A 22,016-nucleotide genomic window follows, 5' to 3' on the forward strand; every position below is an offset into this window, starting at 1 on the left:
TCTACTTTGCTAATATTATTAGGGCATGCCACCTGGTGGAGATTTGTGGTACCTTTCTATTTAGTCATTGCATTTTTACATTACATTTACAATTTCAAAGGAGCTTTATTGGCATGAGAAAACACACGTTTACATTGCCAAGCAAGTGTCACAAATAAAATAAAAACTGTTGAAAATGGGGAACATATATACATTGGGAGGGGGTACAGCATGTTGAAAATGGGGAACATATATACATTGGGAGGGGGTACAGCATTGTGTAAACAGAGCTATGTCGAATTGTGACATTTTATATATATATATATATATATATATATATATATATACAGGGTATAAAGCTTTTGGAACAAATAACAGCATTATTTTTTCTCAAAATGCATTTAAAGGTTGCAGCTATTCATACTGTATACATGTGCAGTAGGTCTAGATGTCAATCCATGGTTTATAGTTCCTAATGTGGTTGTGTTTCTAGCATTCTTTTGTCGCAACAGTTCACAAATCTTGCTGCTGTGTTCGAACATTGTTGTATTTCTCCCAGTAGGTATGGGAGTTTTTCATCATTGGTCATTGGCTCACTTCGGGTGTGTGTAATCTGTGGGAAGTATGTGTCTCTGATGTCTTGGTATAGTGGGCAGGTGGTTAGAAAGTGTAGCTCTGTTTCTACCACATTTTGTGTGCAGTGGGTGCATATTCTATCTTCCCTTGGGAGAGGGGTCTGTCTGTGTCCTTTTTCTATTGCAAGGCTGTGTTCGCTGAGTCTGTTAGTCAAGGTTTTCCTGATTTCCTGATTTCATCATTTACATAATGTTTTGAATAGCAGGAAGTTCAGCCGTCAACCACCCTTCTACATTTTCTTACATTTGCCTCCGGGGATTTTATAAGTCTGACATTGCAATTCATTATTCAACATGATTTCTGTCTGTCCTCCAGTTTGTATTTTGCACAGTTTTATGCTCTGTGGGGCCTTGCCCTTTACTTTGTCTGTGATGTCTTGGCTCTGCAGTCCCAAAACCTCGCTGTTTGGTTTAACTATCTTCTGCATTTACATTTACAAGCTCGCTTGTATATTAGCTATTTTTGGCAGAGATTTGGTTTAGACAGAAAAGCCGGTTGTAGCTGAGGTCCATTTTACTATTAGAGCAAGGGTCTTCAACAGGGGGTCCGGGACCCCTAGGGGGTCCTCAGAATTACTATAGGGGGTCCTCCAAATCTTTGTGTGATAGAACCCTTTTTCTCCTTTTTTTATAATAACCACTTGAACCCTATTGTCCATATTCAGGGAACCTTAGCCAAAAATAGACAATCTACAAGCTAGATCGGCTATCTTTGGCAAAACGGTTTGGTGTAGAGAGGAAAAAGATTAGACTAAGTACAGAGTGAAAGGTCAAGTTTATTAAGTATTGACAGTTCAAGTGGTTAAATATCTGAAAACACAAATTGACATGAATCCAAAATACACTGATGATTGTGTTGTCAAACAATTAAACTATATGGAATCTATGATAAGGTTGTGGGGGTCCCTGCTTCATCTCTCTCTCAACTAAGGGGTCCTTGGCCTGACAACGTTGAAGACCCCTGTATTAGAGGGTTAAGTGAGAGCTTGTAGATCTGCTATTTTTGAAAAATCCTGAAAATGCGTGCAAGTCTTTGAATTTATCTTTTGAAAAACCTATGTTTCTATGTCAGTGGTGCTCAAACCTTTTCATGTGAAGGACCCCCAAAATATATGTATTTGGCCACGGACCCCCATCTCAAAATATTTAGTTTCAGGGACCCCCCAGAAGCAAAATTTTAGTTACAAATGCTTTTCAAAAATAGCAGATCTACAAGCTCGCAGCGCGGCACTCGCGCTGTGAGCTTGTAGATCTGCTATTTTTCAATAGCTAAAGTATGAAATAATTAAGTCCCCTCCACCTTGGGCCCTGGTAACCCACTTTACCCCCCTTGTGTCGCCCCTGGATCTGAGAACAGGAAAGAAAATCATACAGGGTGGTGTGTGTGGGGTCACATGCATGTTCCCGGGGAACAGAGTGTGAAGGAGCATTACCAATTTCACTAGTGGTTTGGTTTCTCCTTCCCTCTTTCCAAGACTGGTTTGTAGAGATTGGCAAGGTTGCTGCATTATGAGCAAATAACCTATAGGAGGACTGACAGATTGGATAAATACATCTGTAAGTGGCGAAGCATGAGATGTGATGTTAGCGCAACATACTGCCATTCTTTTTTTCTTTTCTCTTTCTTTCTTTTTTATCACGCTTGTCTGATTCAATGTATGTAACCAAATACTTTTATTTGATTATTTGATTTGTTTATTTATTGTATTTATTTTATTTACTTATTGTTTCATTTGTTATCTATTTGTTTGTCTGCTTCTTGTGTTTGTATTTTTTCTTCATCTATTTTGTTACTTGCTTGTGTACATTTTTAAACTTAATAAACGTTGAGTAATAGAAAATAACCACCAGTGGTTTCTCCTGCCTAAGCCTTCAATCAAGCCAAAGGCTCTTTATAAAGCAATTATAATTACTGTTTGACCACCAACTAGTATAAATTCCACAGCACAAACAAAGTCTTAAAATGTTCTCATCCATCCTCCATACGCCTTTTTCGCAGTCAATTATGACAGGGGTCTTCAACGTTTTCAGGCCAAGTACCCCTTAGTTGAGAGAGAGATGAAGCAGGGACCCCCACAACCTGTTCATAGATTCCATATAGTTTCATTGTTTGACAACACAATCGTCAGTGTATTTTGGATTCATGTCAACGTTGTGAACTTGTAGATCTGCTATTTTTGGCTAAAGTTCTCCAAATATAGACGCTGGGGTTCAAGTGGTTATTATAAAAAAGGAGGGAAAAAAAAGGTTTCTATCACACAAAGATTTGGCCTGTAGTAACTCTGAGGACCCCCCAGGGGTCCCGGACCTCCTATTGAAGACCCCTGATTTTTGAAGATAAGAAAGGCAGCCTACAAGAGAAGGTCACCATCATCTCTTGCCCACACAAAGCAATGGCAGTGTCTGATCAATAAGCATCTTCTGTTTATTCATACACATATTGATCAACAGAAGATAAAGTGGTTCAGTGAGTGTTTTGCTCATCAGAGTAGAAAAGGGATTTTTTTTTTTTATAAACTCAATCACGATTTCTCATACAGATAATGTGGATCTAATGTCTTTTCGGCTTATCGGATGCTCTTACAACTCGTGTTTCTTGTGTTGTGACATCAATAACATATCAAGTCGACTTGAGATAGCACTAGTATACTGTCTATTGGATTTCAAGTTTCTAATCTTCTCCTCTTTTAAAGGACAACTTTGTTTTTTTACAACAAGGATGTATATTTTAGATTGTAATTAGAGAAAAGAAAAGATGAGTGTTAAAAAAAAAATTAGGCCTACTGCTTGCTATTGTTTTAACGATTCTAATTACTTTGATTTCAGTGGTTGAGGGCATGCGTGCAAGTGGCTAAATATGTCTTTTTAGACACAATAAGCCCATTCCCAAGATGCACCGCAATCTTTCATGGGCAGATGTGACTTATGGGGGCCACTAGTGTTACTGTAAAGAAATCGCTAGCTTATTGTGTCTAAAAAGACATATTTAGCCACTTGCACGCATGCCCCCAACCACTGAAATCAAGGTAATTAAATGTGCTAAAACAATAGAAAGCAGTAAATGAAAACATTTTCACACTCATCTTTTCTTTTTTCTAATTGCAATCTAAAATATGAACCCTTGTTGTAAAAAAACAAAGTCCTTTAAAAGGATGCCACGGGCAAAAATGGCTCCAAGTTCCAGGTGCAGAGATTTTTATTATTTACTATTTCATGAAGAAAAAAAATTGGGGGGGGGGGGGGGGGGGGTCACTGATCGATCACAGACATAGACACAGTTGTTGTGATTCAGTGGCAAAAAGAATTTTGTCAATCGGACAAATGGTTCCAGAGATAGAGCTGAATCAATAAAAAAAAATGTCCATCCACTAGAATGAACACGCAATTTCTCCAACAGCCACACGAGGGAGCCAACACACAAACAGAGAAAAGCATCTCTCTGATCTCAGGTCATTTTGACATCTTTTTTTTTTTGTTCCCTTTGATCTAAAGACGTCAAAGACGTCATTGGCACACTGGGCACACTGTATGAGTTAAGGCATTCTACTGATGTCATCTTTTAAAATCGAGTCTGACCCCACTGTTTCTTCATCAGACTCAGCCGTTCCAATAGCATGGCCTCCAAGCAGGAGACAGACTCCGTGTCGGACACGTCCATCGTCTCCCTCTCCGGCGGTTTCAACGCCAACGCCAACAAGCCCGCTGAGAAGAAGGTGATGGTCAACAGCGCCAGCCAGTCCACGAGCTGCTCCCCCCCTCGCCAGGACTCCTTAGACAACGGCGAGGGCAACGGCGTCGACGCCTCGTCGCCTCCGCCGCCCAGACAGTTCCTCCACCGGACCACCACGCGGAGCAGCTCCTCGTCCTTCTCCGAGAGTCTGGACCCGGCGCTGGACCCGTCCTCGCTGCCGCCCCCGGACCCCTGGCTGGACAGCGGCAACGGGGGGAGCAACAGCAGCAACGCCCCGCTGGGCGGGGGAGGGGGAGGGGGAGGCGCCGGGACTCTCTGTCGGAGAGACGGCCACTGGTTTCTGAAGCTGCTGCAGGCGGAGACGGGCCGCATGGAGGGCTGGTGCCAACAGATGGAGCAGGAGACCAAAGACAACCAGCTCTCTGAAGAGGGTAAGGTGCATCTCGGTGTAAATCTCGGTATTTCTACGTCCCATTAGTTAGACCAGTGGGTCTCAAACTTTTCAGGCAGCGAACCCCCAAAATAATCATATTTCAACTGGGGACCTCCCCACCCTGACGAGCACTAAGAGTTGAGGCATTACATTTTGTATAACATGGTTCTATTGTGAAAATAGCTGGTCTACATGCTCACAACAGCATGTAGATCGGCTATTTTCACAATTTCTGCCTAATAATGGACAATTTGAACAATGTTTCATTTGTCATTTTAGAGGTATTAAGAAGTCACTTTAGAAATGTGTAGCTACCCTCCAGACACTTAAACGTTATGTTGGTTTGTTTACTGTTGAGTGAGGAAAACAATGTTGCACATTAAGTCAATCTTCTGGGGGTCCCGACCCACTTGAGAGCCACTGAGTTAGACTATGGGTTATAGGGATAGGTTTTAGGGTTAGGTTTAGGCATAGTTTTACTGAGGTTAGGGTTAGGGTTTGAGTTAGGTTTAGGCATAGTGGTTAACATTCACCAGGTTAGCATTCACCTGCGTCGGCAGGTTAGCATTTCAACCCGGTTAACACGTCTTACTAGTGATAAAAGGATAATTTCTTGTTCGTTCCATTGATCCATGCCGGAACACAATCAATTAATTGACCATTAAAATAAACGTGCTCTGAAAATGTGCACGGCCCACCCACCTGACACATCACTTAACACTAACCTCGCCTACCAGGCTTTCTGGGGGAAAGCCTGGTGTTCGTTCACAACAGGCCGTTTGGTTTCCGCCTAAAGCGCGGAAACCACTAGAATAAGAGGCGTCGCTTTGATTTGGTTCCCCCCGTTTATTTCCCCAATCCCTATTACAGTAAAATGCTTGAGTAGCCTAGTGTAGTCTTGCCAGTCGCTAACAGTTGGACTAAAAGACGCATATACCAAACAAATTTTTCAAAAGCAAAACTACTCCACATCAAGGAGTTTATTAGGTAAGCCCTAAAAGTATGTCCTTGCGCGCAGGCTTTCTGGCAAATTGTAGTCCTTTGAGTACTACAACATGACGTGTTGTGGTTTCCGTTCCAGACCGGTTACAACCCCGAAAGGTGAAGTGATCCCAGACTACTTAACACAGCAGCCATTTGGCTGCCGTGCTAAGTGGCGAGATGCCCAATCTTTGATCAAATGTGATGCATGATATTCCTTGGTTCAGAAATGCCTGCATTTGAGCCAAATCTGCTATCATTTGTTAATGAAACTAGAAAGGCTGCTCAGGGGAGCACATATCTCTGCCAAGCCGGAGTGGGCCTATCCATACTGATGATGTCAGTCTTACCCATATATCGTCTATGTCTGGTGGAAACCTTGTATGTCCAAAACCGTTTGTTTTGTATTTATCATTTTAAAAATGATTTAAAGCCATACTGTGTAAGATGCCCAACTAGTGGTCATTAGCCCTATAGCAAACCGCGGTCGCGTCCGCGTCTTTCGGACGTTTTTCGTACCTTCAGACCCCCGCGTCTGCCTCCACCTCGCTGAGATCTATCTTTTAAGGGGTCCCTTGTTCCTGTGCGTTCAGTAATTCCAGAGATACGGACTCCTTCACCCTGCCTGGTAGGCGAAATTACCTAGAGAAGGGATGGTACAAACGGGCGACAACAAATATGGCTGCCATAGCGACCCCACTTCAAGATGCGCTGTGATTGGCCGGCAGTTGTATAACCCTCGCTGTGATTGGCCGGTAGTGTGATGACGCAATTTTGGCGCGAGATCCGGTCCACGGCAAGGATCTCAGTTTACATACAGAGAAGGCTTTACAGGCTGAAATTCACGGCGCGGATCTTCTAAAACTTTTGTGATTTAATAGTTAGGAGAATTTTAAGATTTGTTTTATAAAAAAAGTTACATAGTACAACTTTAAAGTAGTGAAAACAGCCGATCTACAAGCACACAACGCCTCGCACCACGAGGCGTTGTGTGCTTGTAGATCTGCTGTTTTCACTACTTTTGTGCAACAGCCTTGTATGATGAAGCAGGACTTTATTTGAAAAAAGCGTTCGCTTTGAAAATACATATAGTAAAAGATTTGCACACATTTTCACAACTTTTTCAAAAATAGCAGATCTACAAGCTCGCAGCGCGGCACTCAGTGCCGTGCTGTGAGCTTGTATATCTGCTATTTTTCACTGGTTAAAGCATTCAATAATTCTAGGCCTAAATGGGCTAAACATTAAATCTGACCAAAACCATAGTCACACACAGCCATACTGTAACTTTATAGTTGAGTGATCAGAATTGGCTACCAACTTCGTCAAGGATGACTGGGCAGGGTGTTACTTTTGTCCTAGTTTTGTTACTGTACACAGCAACTGGTGACATACTATTGATACTGTACAGCAGATGATATACTGTAAACACAGACTAACAGAGGGCGGGGTGCTCTATATAGGCTTAGAGATGCCTTTAAAGAGATTAAAGCTGTCCTATACACACTAATCCTCTTCCAGCTCATGAAGTCGTTTAAAAAAAAAGGCTTTGCAAGGCAAACAAATCTGTGTCTGGACACCCAGTCGTTTCCGCTAGATTAAGATTGAATGTTCATTTATGTATATTAGGGATGGGACAATATGAAAATGTCATATCACAATTATTGTGACCAAAGAAATTGCGATTTACGATATTATCGCGATAGTCAAAATATCCCCAACATCATTATCCTGTGGCGAAACATTTGGCAAAACATTGCCGATCTACAATCTCACAACTGCGAGCTTGTAGATCGGAATTTTTTTGTCAAAGAGATTTGTTAGAGAGAGAAAAAAAGACTGTATCAAGTATGTAGATTATAAGTATGTTTTACCAATAGAGGGTTTAAATGGCACCGGATATGCAGCTCGGCAAGTAAAAGGTGAATTGATCCCAGTGCATGACGGAGGACGATATCACGATAAATTAAATCTCCACGATACGATTATCATGAGTGTTTTTTTATCACGATAAACGATAATATCACTTATCGTCCCAACCCTAATGTATAGTGTGTTTGAAGATTTCTTATTAATATCAGCTAATCTTGTTTTGATCTGTTTAATATGTATGAGCAGTTATTTATCATGCTTGTGTTCCTCTCTGCAGTGCTGGGGAAGGTCCGCAGTGCGGTGGGAAGTGCCCAGCTCCTCATGTCCCAGAAGTTCCAGCAGTTCCGAGGACTGTGCGAACAAAACTTGGTTGGTGTCACACTTCTGCGCAAATTCCGCCACACCCAAACACGCATCCTCCATCCAGCACAACACAACACAGAGCCACCACGACAAAACATAGCTTTCATCTTTAGCTGCTGGACACTTCGCTGTCAGCATGTTTGATGTTCGTCTATAGACGGCTGCAGGCTTTAAACTGGAATCTTAGTGTCCAGACTCCAGGGACCCTGTGTGATACTATAATTGAATTCACTTGAAATTATTACAATTAAAACAAGTATTAATTAATTTCAATATCATCACTATGGGTTTTTCATGTACAATCATGACATTTAAACAACCTAATTTACTGTAACTAAATAGTAAATAGCCTATAAAAAGCAAGTTATCTGCATTCAGATACATGTGAAAAGACTTGTGCCCCGAAACTCCACTACAATAAAAACATGTAGACAGGAAAGGGCTTCACACACCTCCGTGTAAGGCAAAACACTTCTTTAAAAATAATTTAAAATATCTTATTTAAAATTGCAATATTATCCATCAACCCTGCAAATATGAAGAATTGTTTATTTTTTTCAATTGTATTATTAATATTACACATATTGGAAAAAACATAATGCAGAGAATTATGTTGATCAGTTAGAAATGTTACTTTCTGACAACTGGAAGGAAAACAACTGAAACCAGTCTGGTTTCACTGCCAAAAGTATTTAACACTGTTGTTAGTGAACTAAACACTCATAAGGATATTATATAGAAGTCCAACCAAAACTATATGACAAATTTTACAATGTTCTTCTGAAACTTAAACATTTTATAGTTTATTGAAATGTAGATTTTAATGATTTTTTTTGTAACCTACTGTGACAATTTCTTTGCAGAATGGCCATATTTACTGTATGATAAATATCCCCCAAGAGAATAGTGCAGTATGCAAATACCATATTTTAACATCTTTCAAGACAACAAACTGTCACTCTTAGGCTGGCAACCAGCTGAAAGTGTAATTGTACACAAAAACAATGCTGGACTGTGTCTGGGTCTTTACAGGTGCATTAGCATGATCAGGGGTGTCACACCAAATCCTGGGCCCTGGGTACAAGGATTCACTGCGGGCCCCCCCCCCCATGAATGTTCTTCATAGGGGGAGGGGTTTTACCCAATTAGACTGGGAACACATTATTACGCATTATTTTGTGCTTTAACTAGTGAAAAATAGCAGATATACAAGCTCACAGCGCAGCACAGAGTGCCACGCTGTGAGTTTGTTAGATCTGCTATTTTTGAAAAATCGTGAACATTTGTGGAAGTCTTTGAATATTTCAAATCCTTCTAAGGTTTTTTGAAAAACCTGTGTTTCCCATCTCAAAATATTTAGTTCCAGGGAAAAAATACATATATTCAAAGATTTGCACACATTTTCACGACTTTTCAAAAATAGCAGATCTACAAGTGCCACGCTGTGAGCTTGTATATCTACTATTTTCCAAGCTAAATTATAAAATAATTAAGGCCCCTCCACCTTGGGCCCTAGTAACTCAGTCCCACTTTCCCCCCCTTGTGACGCCCCTGAGCATGATAATGCATGTCGTTGGCATGTTGAACCAAAAGAGGCTGAACTGAGATCAAAACTCAGTCTCTGCAGCTGCTAAAGTAAAACGCTGAGTCTGCTAGAGAAAGCAGAGCACAACCAGACAAAGACTGTGGTCTGTTGGGAAAACCCAGTGACTGTGTAAAAGGAAGAGGATATGCTTTGATATCTGTCTGTCACATCTGTGTGAACTTTGCATGGATAAAGAACTGTGAGCAACACTGTTATGGTTGATATTAACTCACACTGACCAGACTTCCTGGTTTGGCCAGGATTGTAGCTGCATGGTTTCAAGCTGGGTGTCCCGAGTCCCAACAAATATCTGTAAAAAACTAGTGTCACGGTTTTCAACATTCACTACCAAATTGTCCCAGGTTTTTCAGTACAATTATAATAATACTTACTTTGAGCGCTTACGTACATTTTTGTCATGTTCGGTTCTGTTGAAATATACTGTCACTATGTGTGCTTTAGCGCTAAAATAATTGTTCCCCCATCCTGGTGAAAACGGCAGGTTGAAACTAAAACAAAAAAATTGTGAAAATAGCAGAAGCTCACAAGCTATTTTTGAAATTAACTCAAGTAGTTAAGGTTCCAGTTTGGTATTTTGAACATGATCACAGGATTAACTTGACATACCAGCCTCACAATATTTTCTTGTGATGCTGGTTAAAATTCTGTTCATTGTTTTTTGTTTCCTGCGTTGTTCAGACTCATAAGAATGAAAAGGTTTTGAATCCAGGCTAATTCAAACAGCTGGCAATGTAAATTACATTTATTATACAGCCTTAATGTGGTAACACAGCTCCCCCTTGTGTCGAGTGATGGAAAAAACACATATTTTAAAGGATTTATTTTAAACCAACACTCCATTTCATTTGTTGGTTTCATATTTGTTTGGTACTCGGCAAAGGGGGGGGGAAACTTTTTAGATTTAGACATTTGATGTTTTGCTGCCTAAAACATCTTTTGTGAATGAAATGGTTTTGGGCATTATTGTTATAATGTCAAGATAAAACTCCAAAGTTTGCCAATACATCCTTCAGGTTCCATTTTTAATGTCTCTGGGTTAAATTGTATTAGATTCTTTCGGTTTCAGAAGTGTTCTATGACCTTCCTCTTATTTGATCCATTATTTGTTCTCCTGTCACCATTCCCTTTACTGACTATATCCTCACTTCCCTTCGTTTGTTTTCGTTTTCCTTCCTTCCACCTCCCTCCCTCTCTCTCTGTGTCCAGAATGTCAACGCCAACCCTCGTGCCACGGCCCAGGACCTGGCCGGCTTCTGGGACATGCTCCAGCTCTCCATTGAGGACATCAGCCTCAAGTTCGACGAACTTTACCATCTCAAGTCCAGCGACTGGCAGCCGGCGGCGCCCAGCGCAGCTGCTGCCCACTCACCCCCTGAGCGGAAGGTACTACCCACCCCTGCTGCCCAGTGCCCTGGCTGGGGTAGGAAAGCCGCCGAAACCGGCCTCTCTCCTCCCGCCACACCCCCTCCCCCCCTCTCTCTCTTTTAACCTCCCCTTCGACTCACTCGCTCCTTGTTTTGGCAGTGAGAACTGACCTCCCCGGTCCAATGTAAAGGGATCTCCAGAGATCCCTTTTACACATGCATGAAAAGAATATTTTTGTGAAATTTGTTTTTTAACAAAAAGTCCTGTCTCGATCATGCATGTATCAGTGGTTTGCAGTGGCCAAGATGCATTTCGTCACTGCCGGGCAGAAACCTTGTATCTCCAAGTTTCAAATTTGTAAATTTTTTCGCAAAGTAAAGCACTGCTTCATCATACAAGGCCGTCGCACAAAAGTAGTGAAACAGCCGATCTACAAGCACACAACGCCTCGAGGTGCGAGGCGTTGTGTGCTTGTAGATCGGCTGTTTTTACTAGTTTAAATCATTTTAAAAATGATAAATACAAAACAAACGGTTGTGGACATACAAGGTTTCCACCCGACAACGACGATTTGCTCGTGCAGTGAAATGCCTTTTCTCTGTATAGACGGTTTCATAATGACAATACTGAGCATTTCAGGGCTCTCTAGCTTTCCACCTCAGCATGAAACCGTCTATAAATGTTTCTATGTGTGAGTCCTTTGAGTCCTAGTTTGCATTGTGTGTGTTCACACTTGTATAAATGTCGCTGTCTTCGTTGGTTTCTCTGTTTCTATGGAGTTTGTCACCCCCATTCCCATTCACAACCTCTGGATATGTTATCTGGATTATGAATGATCCGATCTTACTCATGTAGTCTAGTTTATTGCAGTGGGTATACATACCCCTTTAACACTCAGCAGGGCTGCATGGTCTGGTCTGTATGTGTCCAATGAGTTGTTATAGGTTTTCAGGCTAACTGTGTGGGTCTATGGACAGGTACACATTTGTGTGTAGTACCCCCTCAGGCCGGGAACACATTTTTGTGTATTACAGTACATGTACATGTACATGTAGTACAGTAATTCTTTTTTTAAATATTTACGTTTTTCAGAAATGTTTCTATGAAAGCGAAAGGTGTAAGAAGCTATCAAATAGTTTGGGAATTTTGTCTCTAGCTGCTACAGAGGCTGAGTAATTATGTTTTCCAGAAAAAACTGTGGGTAATTTTCAAATCGGACATAGGTCTTTAAGGCTTTTTTCAAATCGGACTTAGGCCTAAATGGGTTAAGGAAATATCTCATACCATTTGACTGCCTGCTCTTCACAGAGATTCAGGGTTCCCACGGTCATGAAATTCCTGGAAATATTTTGAAATTAGAAAAATATTTTTCCAGTACTGGAAAAGTTTTGGAATTGATCAAGGGTCCTGGAAGGTCCTGGAAAAAATAGCTATGCATTGTCTTTGGTTTTTGATTTTAGTTAATACCTCTGAAATGACAAATTAAACATTGGCCAAATTGACAAATATTAGAGGCAGAAATCACAACGCCTCGCATCTGAGCATGTAGATCGGCTATTTTCACAATAAAACTGTGTTATACAAAATTCCTCTGCTCTTAGTGCTCGGCAGGGGTCCGGGGTCCCCAGTTCAAATATGATTTTTTCGGGGGTCACGGCCTGAAAATGTTTTGGGCATTGCGCATAGGAGTAAGCGACCCGTTATTGAGCAGAATTATTGTTATATAGTCCTGGAAATCAGGTTAAATATTCTGGAAAAGTTTTTGATTTTTTTTGGAAATTAATTGGTAAAGATGTGTGGGAACCCTGTAGGTCTTTAAGGCTTTTTTCAAATCGGACTTAGGCCTAAATGGGTTAAGGAAATATCTCTGCTTGCTCTTCACAGAGATTGAACCACCTGCACTGTTTTAGGTCAGGTGTTGATGGCCAGGCTTTGAGTCCAGGTTGCTCAGTCAGATCATGAAGCATTTCTCCTTTGATTGAAAGGCACCTCTCCAGCTTGTTGATCAGACTTTGGGACTGATTTGCATTGATTGGTGTGAGCTTAGCTTGGCATTTGACTATGAATGGAAGTGTGAATTCTCTGCCTGTTGAACGGTTAAACTATATCGTGAAGAAGAAGACAAAAAGGACTGAAAGTGAAAGTTGCTCTCACTGAACTACATTGTTACATATTATTGTAACTTTTATTGTTTATTGTAAAATTGTCAGTGTTTATACAGAAATCCTGGAGCTTTCTCAGTTGTGTGGCGTACACCTGCGTATCATGTGGTGTTAGACTACCTGGCAGATGTGATCCTATTCTGTGAACACATTCTGATTTCCGTATCCAGATAAAATATCCAGAAACAGGTGTCCATGTCTGTCTACGACTTTATATACATGTGTGTTTACCTTGTAATGTGGCATGTGTGTGTGATGTCTGTTGACGAAATGGTGCTTCTGTAATGTAACAGCGATTGTAGGTACTGTGATGGTGTTACTCAACTTGCAACTTTCGATTATTCTATTGATTATTTAATTAAATTAAATTCACACACTTTCTCACGTGACATCCACGTTACATTAGGGTGACCAGACGTCCCGGTTTGGCCGGGACTTTTCAAGCTGTGTGTCCCGGTGTCCCGACAAATATCTCTAAAACACTAATATGTCCCGGTTTTCAACATTCACTACAAAATTGTCCCGGTTTTCACCACAATTAAAATAATAGTAGCTGTTTTCAGTGGCTTCATAGACATTTATCATGTTCTTTTCATGCAAACATGCTCACCTAACCAATCAGATTAAATGGTTACATTTAACCAGAGTTAGTGTCGAAGAGTCCTTGAGCAAGACTGAACCTCTAATTGCTCCCGGTGAGCAGGTTGGTGCCTTGCATGGTTTCCTCCGCCATGTGTGTGAATGGGTGAATGTAATGCCATGTGTGTGAATGGGTGAATGTAATGCCATGTGTGTGAATGGGTGAATGTAATGCCATGTGTGTGAATGGGTGAATGTAATGCCATGTGTGTGAATGGGTGAATGTAATGCCATGTGTGTGAATGGGTGAATGTAATGCCATGTGTGTGAATGGGTGAATGTAATGCACACGTCTCTGTAAAGCACCTTGGATAAAGGTGCTATATAAAAAAATGCACCATTTATGGGTCAGGAGAAAATATCCCCCTTTTTCCCGTTTAGTATCCAAGATAAGAATAAACCATTTTTTTTTAAATATCTTACATTTTCAGAAATCTTTAGACATTTCAAACATTGTTGTGCTCCATACCGTGTGAGTTAAATCAATTATGATGATCCAATGTAACCCTAGCTAGTATCGAGTTCCGTTATTTACAATGCAGTTTAATATATAATACACAATACCATGTTACATCTTTCAAAGGTGTACTTTGTCACAGTAATGACCGTTCCATGTCAGAACTGTCTATATTTACTTAACATCAGAATAGTCATGCTTGTGTCTTTCTGTGTCGGTCTATCATCTTGTACACGCAAAATGGCTGGTTCATAGCTTTTTGCTAGGCTATATGAACCATCGTCACTGAACATGTCTCTCGTCATGGTCCTGTGTGTGCGCCTAAACTGCTTGATCAGAAGAACATCCTAAGGCGGGGGTCTTCGACAGGGGGTCCGGGACCCCTAGGGGGTCCTCAGAGTTACTACAGGGGGTCCTCCAAATCTTTCAATCCTTTTTATATTAACAACCCTAGTGTCCATGTTCTGAGAACTGTAGCCAAAAATAGCGGATCTACCAGCTCACAACAAGCTTGTAGATCGGCTATTTTCGGCAAAGAGGTTTGGTGTAGAGGGGGAAAAAGAGAAGACCAAGTACAGAGTGAAACGTCAGGTTTATTAAGTAGTGACGGCTCAAGGGGTTAAATATCTGAAAAGAGGAAATCTCGCTCTTTCGAACGACTGTCATTTCGACAAAGGAGCGTCGGGAGGGTTAGCGACTCACCCCCCTCGGAGGTTATAGGGTTAGGGGTAAGGGTTTGGGTTGGGTGTCGAAAAGATGACACGTAGTAACAGCAAAGCACTCCCATCTGAAAACACAAATTGACATGAATCCAAAATACACTGACGATTGTGCTGTCAAACAATGACACGATATGGAATCTATGAAAAGGTTGTGGGGGTCCCTGCTTCATCTCTCTCTCTCAACTAAGGGGCCCTTTGGCCTGAAAACGTTGAAGACCCCTGTCCTAAGGACTGATATATCGTCGTTATCGGGTGAAAACCTGTCGTTGTCCAAAACCGTTCGTTTTGCATTTATCATTTTAAAAATGATTTAAACTAGTGAAAACAGCCGATCTACAAGCACACAACGCCTCGCACCGCGAGGTGTTGTGTGCTTGTAGATCTGCTGTTTTCACTACTTGTGTGCAAAGGTCTTGTATGATGAAGCAGGGCTTTACTTTGCGAAAGAACGTACACATTTGAAACTTGGAGATATGAGGTTTCCACCCGACAACGACGATATCCTATCACAGTCTCATAATCTGTCCCTTTTTCCCTCGCTCCCCACCCCCCACCCCACCAACATCTACCCTGTCTTTCTGCACCGTCCTGTACCTTTTCCCCACCATCAACCCCACATATCATCCACCCCACCTCCTCCTCTGCCTCCAACAGGACGAGGAGTCAGTGCCTCCAGTGCCAAAGAAGCCCGGTAATAATAAGGGTCGCCCGGCGCTGGCCCGCGAGAGGAGTGCCGATTCCTCCGCCACCTCCTCGTCGGCCTCCGCCGAGAAGCAGAGGCAGGAGGCTCGCAAGCGCCTGCTGGCCGCCAAGAAGGCCGCCTCGTTTCGCCAGAACTCGGCCACCGAGAGCAGCGAGAACGTGGAGATCTACGTGCCCGAGGCGCAGACTCGCCTCTGAGGAAAAGAGGCTGGGGGCGAATGAAGAAAGCGTGGTAAAAAAAAAAAAAAGGACGGAGCGAAGAAGGACATGTTGACTGTTGGATGCAATTAATTAATGTTTTCCTTGAGAAGAAAAGAAATGGCTGGCTGTCAGACGGGAGTTTGGATGGTAAAGATACAACAGGAAACTGCACATACTCCTACAGGTATACTGGTCGTGGTGGTTGGTTTAATACACAAGCAAGATTAAGAAAAAATTACAAAACAAATACCATTATAAAAGAGACTGTTGAGGATTGATAAGACTACGAAGGAATGACCTCGGTCAAGGCTGCCATTGAAAACCTCAGATGATGAACTTTGTTACTCGTTGTTACCACTCTTGATTATTCTGTTATTTCAAACAACAAGTTAATAATGATGGTATTATTATGATTATATCTACTAAAGAAACTCAACTCTGTTCCTCTTGGCTGTAAGAGATCTACTATTAGTGGACAGGGTTTTGGTGTTTTTGGCTTCTCTGTCTCCCCTCCTGTCTCCCCACAGCATCTGCCATCCTGTAGGTTTGCACAACAGCACCACCTTGTGGCCATCACACGCGCAGGCTTACACGCATACTTATATACAGTACCTAATCACTCAGCACTAACCAGGGCATGCACACAGAGGGTAACCGCAAAAACAGTGGGCCCCTGAGAACGCTGGGCACCGTTTAAAAACATATTTATTTATTTCATATTTATTTGATTCTATATCTACATTTATTTTACAAATCATGGGAAAAATACAATATATCGTCGTTGTCGGGTGAAAACCTTGTATGTCCAAAACCGTTCGTTTTGCATTGATCATTTAAAAAATGATTTAAACTGGTGAAAACAGCCGATCTACAAGCACACAACGTCTAGCACCGCGAGGCGTTGTGTGCTTGTAGATCTGCTGTTTTCACTACTTTTGTGCGTGATGAAGCAGGGCTTTGCTTTGCGAAAAACATGTACAAATTTGAAACTTGGCGATACGAGGTTTCTGCCCGACAGTGACGATATATCTTTTTTTCAATTACGTTTAAGGCCAAATATGTCTACACATTCCACATATTGCTACAAAACCTGTGATAGCAAGTCATTTTTGGGATAAACAAATGTACCGTAGGTTTAGGTCTGGACGATGTTAAAATCATGTATTCTTTACATTATTTTCAACTTATATTTACCGTATTTGAAGGTTAGTGCCACCATGAGACTGATTTTTCCTGAAAACATTTTTTTGTTACAAATCCTAGCGATTTTTTCCAATCCTCACGCAAATCGCTATACAATTCAATTCAAAGGAGCTTTAATGGCATGAGAAAACATACGTTTACATTGCCAAAGCAAGTGTCAAAAATAAAATTAAAACAGTTGAAAATGGGGAACATAATGGTATACATTATCTCTGTATTCATGTGATCAGACGTATGTGTCACATTTTCGCATATTCCATCCCGATTGGCCATGTTTGTTTGTGGGTTGGCCATTTTGCCCAAAATGCCACACACATCATGAATGTATAGCGCCCGATTGCTGGGAAACTTTGCATGCACGTTCCCACTAAGCCCAAGGAAGTTAAAATATAAGGAAGGGAAACCACGTGACCGCCGGGACCGGCCATGACGCTCCCATGGGTGCCAGAATGATGGAGCGGCTAGATCAGCTCATGAACAAACCTGGAAGAAACTTTATTTATGAACGACTTAGACCTTTGTCATATAATCGGTTCAGGAATATAAAAGAAAATATAGGTATTTTTACAATCACTTGCTTTTCGATGTGCACAGTGCATAATGAAATAATAATAATAACAATAAATAATAATCGTTTTTGTTAGTATCGCGAGATTTGGTTCCCAGACAGGAAACGGTGGATAGTCTCGCGATACTGGCACCCATGGTGAGCTTCATGGCTGGACATGGCACATCCCCGTTGTCACGTGATGTCCCTACCTCCTATTTACCTTGACTAAGCCAAGGAAGAACCTCCAATCCACATTGTTAAAATCTCCTCATGGTGGCGCTACAACTACCCACTTCACGTTTTGGCCTTTGGGGTTTTGAGGTTTTCTCGTTATTAACATTTTGAGTCCATCTGTGGGAGTGGGCTCTTTTTTTCCCTTTTCTTTTTATTTATGTATTTATTTTTGACTGCAGGGTACTGAAATTGAGGAATGCAGCTCTAGTCGATGCAACATTGTGGGCACCTCAATGTCAAGTTGGCTGAATAAATTTTAGAATAAATGTATGCTTTGGAAAATAATGTAAGGCTAAGTAAAGCAGGGGTTCCCAAACTTTTTTGTCTCAGGGCACCCTATTAATATTTTTTTAATCCGAGGCACCCCTACATTATAATTTTCACTGCCAGCATCTTATATTTATAGCATATCGTCATTGTCGGGTGGAAACCTTGTATGTCCAAAACCGTACGTTTTGTATTTATCATCTATAAAATATACTAAACTAGTGAAAACAGCAGATCTACAAGCACACAACTAGTTTTGTGCGACAGTAGCCTACACATTTGAAACTTGGAGATACGAGGTTTCTGCCTGACAGTGACGATATTTTAGTGATTATGTTGCGAGGAAAACTTTGAGATAATAGCCATTTTGTTTAGAACTGACTGAAAATAACTTTAAAATTATACTAAATATTTTTTCAAGTGTCCAAATGAATTCCAAATATTATCAAATGATCTCGCGGCACCCCTCCCTGGACTGCCGTCGCGGCACCCCAGGGTGCCCCGTCCCGTCACCCACTTTGAAAACCCCTGGCCTAAAGTATGCATGATTTGAACATGCACGGTACATCATTATCAGACTTACATTTACCCTTCAACTTTTTGTTCATGCCCAAAATAACTGGATACAGGTTTGTATCAATTTGTAGAAATATTAGGCCTTAAATTACATAAAAAAATATATATATGTATTTGCCCCCCCTCCATTTATAAAATAAATGTAAAAATGGTGCTCAAGTTCACAGCTGACCACTATATCGGTTACCAAATTGGATGTTTATGATCATAGGTATTATTGGGGCGCACTTGTGCATCCATCCTTTAAATAATTTTGTGACCAAGACTTTTCAAGTTGAGATATATGTAAGCTTAGGTCATTTTAGGCAATTTTGAAAGCACATACTGATAAATGTGACCATAGAAAAACCAGGCATGATTTTGATGAGTATTTCAGCCATGTGTGTGCAAGCAAATGTTCTTAACTAAGAAATATTATCACACTGAAAATTATTTTATTTGCTTCTTAAAGGGGTAGTTCAGCCCACACATGACTTTATTTGCAATTACTCACCCCAGTACCCCATCCAATATTTGATACATTGAATAAATAGGAGGCCAAGCTTAACAAGAGATATACTACATTTAAAACATCTGCTTAAAACCTGGACAGTAGTAGCCCTCAATGATTACAATATGACAGTCCTTTTGGAGTTTATATTATTTTTATATAGTTTTGCCATGGCCTCCTATTTACTTTTTTTAATCAAATACTGGAATATTGCATCAGGGAAAAAAAGGCTTCATGGGGTGATTGATAGGGGGTGAACCTCAGACTAACCTGTGAACCCTAAATCGGTCCCTGTTCTTGGGGGAACAGATTAAGGATTATTCTAGGGATTTAAAAAAAAGCAGATCTACTAGCTCATAACGCATCACACAACGCATCGCGATACAACATGTTGTGAGTTTAGTAGATCTTTAATCTTCGGCGAGAGATAATTTGTGTAGCCCATGGCAATAAATACGGTCAATTAAGTATGGGGTGTAAGTGGTTAAAGCGGTGGCATTTGTGTGCTTCATCTACATTGCCATTTGTGTTGCAATAATTATGAGTGACATGAGTTAAGTGTTTTCTGTTCCATCTATATTTCACAATAGATTATTTAAGACAAGTGCTTTGATTGGCCTGGCTTTAGCATTCGGCTCATGTGTGAACCCACTGCTGGGGCACATTGGGCCCGATTCATCGAGCACTTTACGGCCAAATTACACCCATATTTTGATCTTACCGCCATCTAGGACAATTCCCAAGTTAGGATCAGATTCAGCAATGTTTTTTCGTCTGGGATTTTGAAGGTAAGACAGAAATATATGCCAGATTTAGTCACGTTATTTACGACCAGATTGATGAATCGGGCCCATTGGGATTTTGAGAGCATTATTGTTTGCTATAATTTGTGAGGATACTGGGATTGTCATATTTAATTTTTGCATTTTTGCTACATTTGCAGTCATTTTCTAACGCTGCCCAAAACCATTTCTTTATTATTGAGTCCCCACCCATTAAGTTTCATCCCAAAGATTCATTAAAGCCCTACCTATCATGATCATTGTGTTTCCCAGTGGCTTTTTTTGTGTTACATTGTCTACATTTTTTGTTTTACATATTACATAAGCCAAATATAAATGCACTGCTTCAAAATGCACCTCTTCCTTTGTTTATTTATAGCCACTAGTACGCATTTAGCCACTTCGTCCCCACCCACTGAAATCAAAATCGCTAAAATGGCTAAGACGATAGAAAGCACTAAATGATAACATTTTAACACTCATCTTTTCTTTTCTCTAATTACAATCTAAAATATGAACCCAAAGTTGTCCTTTAATAGTTGTGCGTGTTTCAGATGAGATGTTCACTTTTATCAAAATAAGTGAACTAATTCATAACGTGATTCATCATTCAATGAAACACAGCTCCACTTTCCGCAGCTATGTTTCTCATAAATACATTAAAGGAGTAGTTCACCCCCAAAATGACTTTTTTTCTATTGATTACTCAGGCCATGGAGAGTAGAGTTCAATAATATTTTTTGGTTTTTGTCACATTCCTAAGACAAAATTTTGATTCGAGTAAATTTACCCCCATTGATTCCGGATGGTGACCCGTTTCGAAACGGGTCCCCATCCGGAATCGATGGGGGTAAATTTATTGTTATCACATTTTTGTCTTAGGAATGCTACAAAAACCAAAAAATATTATTGAACTCTACTCTCCATGGCCTGAGTAATCAATAGAAAAAAAGTCATTTTGGGGGTGAACTACTCCTTTAAGTGTGAGTACTTTTCCCATCACTGGTTATGCCTCACAGTGCAGCACAGTTCTATGCTCACCACCTGACACTTGTCATGACTACATTGCAGTGACTGACCCGGGACCCTAGAGGGCATCTGTCACCACTTTGCTAATAGATTAGGTAGATTAAATGAATTTACATGATCAAACTATCAAGTGAATTCAAATATATTTAGAGTGGATATGGCCTAACTGGATTACATGGATTTAGTAAGTCTTCCGTCTAATTTTGTTGAGAGCCACCCTTCACATGAAAAATGGGTTTACCTATTTATAGGCTACTAAGTTTTAGTTATTTTTAGCTCTTGTTAGTCATTAAAATTCCACACTCAATTATTTGACTGGCCATAATAGAGCCCATGACTAATGACACAAAACTCATGTTATGTACCGGGCCTCGACTCACATTGGTTATTTCTTATTTGTCAGCAAATAAACACTGGATTCCTCCTTGTAATTAATCTGCAGCTTTATCTGGGATGTGCTTTCTCCCCCACTGTGATCCACAACTATAGCCTGTGGTTTTGCATTGGAAAGATCCACTGACCACTGCTCTCTGTTTCTCTTTATGGCAGGCCATTGTTTGCTGTTGATTGCCTGCTGGGGATAGTTCTGTTAGGTAAATGGCCAGTGGGTGTCAATAGCCCGATGGCTCTCAATGGCTCCCCCACTGCCAGGGTGGGGGTGGGGGGCATTGTTGACACCGTGTGACATTTTGCGTGTCCCCTGTTGCAGTCTTGATTTGATTTCTGAAAGCTGGGAAAAAAACACTGTCTGTCTGACAAGTTGTCCTGAAATGTACTTTGTGGCTTAACTGTTTTATGACGAGCCCCTGTTCTGTATAAAAATCCAGAACAATCTGGATTAAGCTGTATTATTATCTGTATTATATAACATATTTATTGCCAGAAACCCATACAGACAGTTCTGGGAATAATGCTTTATCTTAAATATGTGGGTTCAGGTTATAGGCTTGTGTCCAGCACATCCATTTTATAGCCTTTTATTATCACAAGAAACACAGGGCATAAAGTAACTATTGTTAAACTTGTGTTGTAACAAAAATCTAGGTCAACAGAGTGTTGGAGAGAGTTCATTTACAC

The 22,016-nt window shown here is 40.8% G+C and overlaps 2 protein-coding genes across 2 annotated transcripts in view; both read left to right on the forward strand.

Annotated features, from left to right (window-relative positions):
• The window catches only part of dlgap4b (discs, large homolog-associated protein 4b), a gene marked incomplete at both ends in the record, with an annotated part of 55,184 nt that extends 39,379 nt beyond the window's left edge, over positions 1 to 15,805 (forward strand). The window contains 4 exons of the mRNA XM_080728411.1: positions 4,210 to 4,736; positions 7,869 to 7,960; positions 10,767 to 10,943; positions 15,560 to 15,805. Of these exons, the coding sequence (XP_080584537.1) occupies positions 4,210 to 4,736; positions 7,869 to 7,960; positions 10,767 to 10,943; positions 15,560 to 15,805 (1,042 nt within the window). The remainder of the gene's footprint in view (positions 1 to 4,209; positions 4,737 to 7,868; positions 7,961 to 10,766; positions 10,944 to 15,559) is intronic.
• LOC308287470 (aggrecan core protein-like) overlaps positions 1 to 22,016 on the forward strand; it is a 269,467-nt gene that overhangs the window by 146,483 nt on the left and 100,968 nt on the right. The window lies entirely within an intron of this gene.

Source organism: Nannobrachium achirus (assembly GCF_963921795.1).
Source record: "Nannobrachium achirus genome assembly, chromosome: 6".
Classification (NCBI taxonomy): domain Eukaryota; kingdom Metazoa; phylum Chordata; class Actinopteri; order Myctophiformes; family Myctophidae; genus Nannobrachium; species Nannobrachium achirus.